At 42.5% G+C, this 6,270-nt stretch overlaps 1 protein-coding gene across 1 annotated transcript in view; it reads right to left on the bottom strand.

The window, feature by feature from the left end:
• The window catches only part of LOC119412779 (protein phosphatase 1 regulatory subunit 1A-like), a 28,723-nt gene extending 23,030 nt beyond the window's left edge, over positions 1-5,693 (bottom strand). Inside the window, exon 1 of the mRNA XM_037679814.1 lies at positions 5,319-5,693. Within this exon, the coding sequence (XP_037535742.1) occupies positions 5,319-5,399 (81 nt within the window). The 5' untranslated portion in view covers positions 5,400-5,693. The remainder of the gene's footprint in view (positions 1-5,318) is intronic.
• Positions 5,694-6,270: the final 577 nt, after the last annotated feature.

Raw genomic sequence — 6,270 nt, 5'->3', positions numbered from 1 at the left:
CGAGTTCCTGGAACTGTGAGGAGCAATTGGTCCGCTGACCTCAGGGATCGTGGTGGGACATACGATTGTAGCAAATCAGAGACATGGGGGGGAGGGGGGCAAAACTTTTCAGCGATTTGTAGACATACAGGAGTATTTTGAATTGGATTGGAAGGTGAACCGGTAGCCAGTGCAGTGAGGCCAAAACTGGTGTAATGGGCTCTCTTTTGCCTGTACTGGTTAAAAATCAGGCTGCTGCATTCTGAACCAGTTGTAGTCGTGCAATGGAGGTCTGACTGATACCAAACAGGAGTGAATTGCAGTAATCAAGCCTAGATGTAATGAATGCATGAATTACTGTCTCCAGGTTATTTTTGGACAATATGGGCTTCAGTTTAGACAGCCGCCTCAGTTGGAAAAAACATGATTTATCAATCATGTTTACATGATTGTTAAGTTTCAGGGAAGGGTCCATTATCACTCCCAGATTAGTGCCTCTTTGTTTTTCTGACAGGGTTAGAGTGAAAAGGTCGATGCAGTGGTTTGTGATTGTGTCATTGGGAGGGAACAATATGACTTCAGACTTCTTTTCATTGAAACTTAAGAAGTTTAAAGCCATCCAGTCCCTGATGTCAGCCAGGCAGTCGAGAAGAGGCTGAATAGAGCATGTACCATTGTGTCTTAGGGGGAAGTAAATTTAACAGTCGTCGGTATAGAATTGAAATGGTATGTTGTGTTTTCGGAAAATAGCACCAAGTGGCAGCAGGTATAGAGGGAATAGGAGGGGACCCAGGATGGACCCCTGCGGAACCACCCATTTAAGCTCTGTCACTGCAGAACTAAAATCCTTGATGGAGACACAAAAGGATCTGTCAGTGAGGTAGGATCTGAACCAATTGAGGGCTGACCCTGTGATGCCCACCCACTGCTCCAACCTAGCAATGAGGATCTCATGGTCGATGGTGTCAGAGGTGGCTGTGAGGTCCAATAGGACAAGCAGCCCAGAATCACCAGTATCTGTGGATCTGAAGATGTCATTAAAAACCTTCAATAGGGCAGTTTCAGTGCTGTGGAGAGGTTTAAAGCCAGATTGGAATAGCTCTAAGATGGTGTGATCCTCCAGGAAGCACTTCAACTGGGACTCAACTGTTTTCTCCAGTATTTTTGAAACAAATGAGAGTCTGGAGACAGGCCGGTAGTTGGAAACGACTGAGGGGTCAAGGTTTGTTGTTTTTCAGGAGAGGCTGGACAGCAGCATGTTTAAAGGTTTTTGGCACCACGTCAGTGGATAAACTACTGTTTACTATAGCCAGAATGGAAGGACCTAGAGTAGGAAAAACCTCCTTTAGTAGTCGAGGAAGGACCACATCAAAGGGGGTACCAGAAGGTTTCAAGCTGCACATGGCCTGCTCTAGAGAAGATAGAGTGATGGGTTCAAAATGGTCAAATAGAGCTACAGATTTAGGTGGGATGGATGGGTCATGAGTTGGAGAGGAAATGAGAGCCCGGGTGGTCGCAATTTTTTCCAAAAAGAAATGTAAGAAGTTCTCGCACAGCTCAGTCGAGGCTTCCAGAGGTGATGGTTCAGTGAGGTGGAGAACAGAGTTTAAGGTAGAGAAGAGGACACGTGGGTTGTGAGAGTTTGAGGTTATGATATCAGAAAAGTATTTGGATTTAGCAGCTTTTATTGTTTTCTGATAACAGCGCCAACTCTCTTTAAGTATTTGAAAAGAGACCTACAGCCTGTCTTTCCTCCATTTGCGCTCCGCCCTCCTACTAACGGCCTTGGTGACGTCACTTGGCCAAGGTTCTGCTCTGAGTTTTAATTTTCTAGTTTTAACAGGAGCGACATGATCCAGAGTCTTTAAGCAGAGTTGAACTGGGAAGTCAGCTCCTCCGTGGTGGTGAGAAACACCGGGGGCTGAATGATCATTTCAGAGTTATAAGCATCTGTGAAACGTGCGTCAGTGAAATGGTTAATGGCCCGGCTACTACGTGCAGGAATGCATGGCTTAGGAGTTAGATGGGGGAGGGTGAACTCGAACTGGACTGGCATGTGGTCTGAAAAAACATTATCACCAATAACAAGATTATTAACAGTCATATCATGAATTAAAACAAGGTCCAGTGTATGTCCACGCTCTTGGGTGGGACCATTTACATTCTGCGTTAGATTAAATGAGTCCAATCAATCTAAAAAGTCCTTAACCAAGGGCTTCTCCTGACAGCGCACGTGCAAATTAAAGTCCCCAATAATGAAAACATGCTCATATTTTGATGTGATTTCAGCCAAGAAATCAGAAAACTCATTTATGAAATCCTTAGATCAAGGTGGGCGGTAGACGAGTGTGCATAAAGTCGAAGGCGAATGGCAGAGTTCAATTGCGCTCAGCTCAAAGCTGGCGCGGGAAACTGGGATGGGCTGTTGTTTACAGTCAAAAGTTGGTTTGAATATTGTTAATAATCCACCACCGCGCCGGCCTGATGGCCGCGGTGCATTAAAATACAGACAGTTCGGTGGCAATAGTTCCGTCAAGGTACTAGACTCACCCGGAGACATCCAAGTCTCTGTGATGCACAAAAAGTCCAACTCGTGCTCTTGAAATAGGGCTCTTTTATCCCTGAGGATAAAAGTTTTGTTGGTAATAGCTCTTTCGTTGACCAAACACATCTGGATACTGTTCAAAGTGGATCCAGCAGCGGTGAAGTTAACACGCGGCAATGGCTGCAGGTTTTCAATAACAGCCCCTCCGTTGTTTACCTGGTCCAGGCACGCGATAAGATGGCGATGGAAACCCTGACCACCAGCTGAAGAGGAAGATGCAGCGCTCAGGGCTTTAAGCTTTACGAGCCACCCAGCATGTTTTCCCCGGTGTCTGTAGCGATGTCTCCTGGCAGGGAGGTGAGGAGCAGCGCAACGGAGGTAAACTGGCACGTTCACCAGCCGGGGGGGGGGGGGGGGGGGGGGGGGTTAGGAGGAGGGGATCCAGAGGTACACATATTGGTCCAAATAAGCGGCAGAAAAACGAAGATCCAGAAGCTGTTGTTGGTCATACACCAGCAGCGAGTTTATGTCCCAGATGAAAAACGAACAAAACATAAATAATCCGAACACCATCAGCAGAGGTGGATTGCAAGCCATGTATACGGGCGCCATCTTACCAGAAGTACTTGTAGTACTTGTACGAAACTAAACACAAATGGCAATACTGTAGTATCATTTTAAAAAGCTGATGTACTCTGAATTAACATAAAATATTGCCTCTGTTGAGTGTTGATATTTTTTTACACCGAAATGTTTCAAGTTCAAATTCATCTTTTCCTGTTATTGGTGACTCCTACAATTATCCACCACAGCATGTGTTAACATACATAACTATATCATGGTGGTTTTGTTTAACTGAAAACATGTTTTTTTTTTTTATCAGCAACTAAAACTAAAGCTTTATTTGATTTCCATCTATCCATTATCTTTTACCAACTTTCTCCTTTTCGAGTCACAAAAGTCACTGGTGCCTATATCCAGCAGTCACTTTGCAAAAGGTGGCGGACATCCTGGACAGGTCTCCATCACAGGGACACATGAGGCAAACGAGACAAACAACCATTCACTCTCTCACTCACACCTAGGGGCAATTTAGAGTTACCAATCAGTCTAACATGCATGTTTCTGGTCTGTGGGATGACACAGGAGTACCTGGAGAAAACCCACGCATGCACAAAGAGAACATGCAAACTCCACCCAGAATGGACCCTTGGTTGAGATTTGATCTGGCAACCTTCTCATTGAAAGGCAGTAGCGCATGAACCACCATGCTGCTTTTATTATCTTAATTTTTAAACAAAATGAAAACCAATGCTATCTATGAAAAGGCTTGATATATTCACTAAAAGAAAATATAAATGTTATGTTGTGTTTCCGCACGGTAGTCATAAATCTCTATGCTTGTAATTCAGAGGAAGTGGAAGCAAACAGAAAGTGTGAGGAATGCCAATGGCTATTCATAAGAAGAACGCAATTACTTTGATCTCTTGGGGTATCAGTGATCTTATATCATCCCTGTGAGGATGATGATCAATTATTTGAGGTTATTGTGTGCTGGCTCAGACAGTAAACAGCTGTACAGATATATCCTGGCATGTATTGTTGTTAAATTTTAAAACTGAAGTTGACAAAGTCCATTTGAAACTTATAGAAATGAAGGAAAAATACCAAATTAAATAGTTCCCTTCTCTAAAACGGTGCACACTCGTTTTAAAAAGAATTACAAAATATACGGTACTGAGCAAATAGAAAAGTTCTTTCTTGAGTCAAACATGAAGTTTTTATGTAAAGATAAATGTGGATGAACAAATTTTAGCAATGTAATTACTCTGTTTTTTGTACGGTTAGTTTTTTTTTTTAATAACAAATTAAATATGTTTGGAACAATGTAAATGTGTGAATAAAAAAGAAACTACTCTTGACCTAAAATACACCAACACACCAACACAATGAAGTGGTTTACAGACTTGATATCATATCATACAGTATTATCACAAAATGTCGTAGGTGTTCTGTCTCAGTCTTAACTTTAATTTAACCAGAAGATCCTCTCACAAGGACAAACTCTCCCAGATACCTAACAGACTTCCATTTAGCAGTCTACAAGCATTCACGTTCCCCTGAGTTTCTCAGTCAAAGAGGAAAATGAGGAACAGCAAAAAGAGACGTGAAAATAAATGAAATGAAATAAAACAATGGGAAGCAGACGGGTGGTAGGAAAACTCCTAAATCACTGCTGGCGGTATTGAAAGCTCATTAATCATCTGCCTGGTCATTTTATATTCATAAAATGAGGAAAAAGTGGCACATTTACACACCATATCTGCCACAGGCACAGAACTACAAAGCCAGGCTTTTTCACTGACTAGAGTTTTCTGCTTTCACAAAACAGGATTTTATAGGTTAAGGATATGAGTGAAAAAAAATAACCCCTGGAGACACATTAAAACAGCCGCATCACGTTTTAACAGAGAGCTGAAAGTGCCTTTTAAAAATCAGCCAAGTGTACATGGAATAAAAAAAATCCTAAAATCAATGAGCTCCCAAGTGCTCTGCGTTCAAAAATACATCCTTAAAGTGTCTAGATTATTTTTTATGCTGAGTTGCTAAGACACTCAAACATATGGTGTAAAGTATTTCTCATTTCTGGATCTTTTTTATTACTAAAAAGGGAGTGGACTTAGTCTCTCTCCCAAAGATAATGCATAAAAATAAACAAATATCCAAGGTCCCAAACAGCCCATGCCTCCTGCCCCTCTTCCTAACCCTTTCATTCTTTCCCCTTCCTCCTTACTTGTTCTGCTGCCTCTGGGTCCAGGTGGGTGTCCAACAGGGGGACGGTGAACTGTATCTTCCTGGGGCTCCCAGTTTCCATGGTGGCACTGACAATCAGAGAGGAGAGTGGGAAGAGGGAGAGCAGCAGATGAACAAGAAAGGAGAATCCGTAAAGAGAGGGTGGGAAAGGGTGGCTTAAATTTTCTAATACGTTGACTCGAGCTTTGCCCCCAAAAATAAGCAGACTCTAACTATACTCTTTCTTTATTTTTATCATTTAGCTCACCCTTTTTCTAACCACCTTGTTTTAGGACACTTATCGCTCAGACTTCCTCGGCACCTGCTGGTGAGTCTGTTCCAGCTTAGCTCTCCTTCCTCTCTGCCTCTCTCAGATCCCAGTGTTCAGCCAAGGGCATTCTGAGCCGGGGACACCTCTTCTTCGTTCCCATTCGTTGCATCAGACTCCCCTTCACGCAAAGCCCCACCCTCTCGTTGCATTTCTGTCTTTCTGTATTGGCTGTCTGAGCTCAGAGCTGTGCTGCTGCAGCCACTGCACAGATGGCAGAGTGAGGATGACAAAGACACGCTCTCTCTATCTCCATCGAAAAGATAAAATGCATCATTTGAACACCGCTTTGGGAGGGTTTTTAAAATCACCAGCCTGCATATACCTTAAAACCACCAATTATGTATTTTAAAGAAAGTATCTCAGTGATTCTCTTTGAATTTAGTTCATAAAGTTTCTCTCACATAGCATGTTATGGCTGTCTAAATAAAGGTTGAATGAATTAATGAAATGGCATTTTGACAATATTTTTATACATTATCTTAATTCTTTATTTACATGATATTATATCTTTATTTGAGGCCTGAAAGCAGTGAAATTATCTCTTGACCAGGCTTCAACTCTGTATCGCCTGGCCAGCAGTGTCCTTATTGATCGTCTCTTGGCCCGAGTGTTCAAGTATCAA

This window comes from Nematolebias whitei, chromosome 7 (assembly GCF_014905685.2).
Source record: "Nematolebias whitei isolate Nwh7 chromosome 7, NemWhi1, whole genome shotgun sequence".
NCBI lineage: Eukaryota > Metazoa > Chordata > Actinopteri > Cyprinodontiformes > Rivulidae > Nematolebias > Nematolebias whitei.
This window is presented reverse-complemented; position numbering and strand designations above follow the sequence as displayed.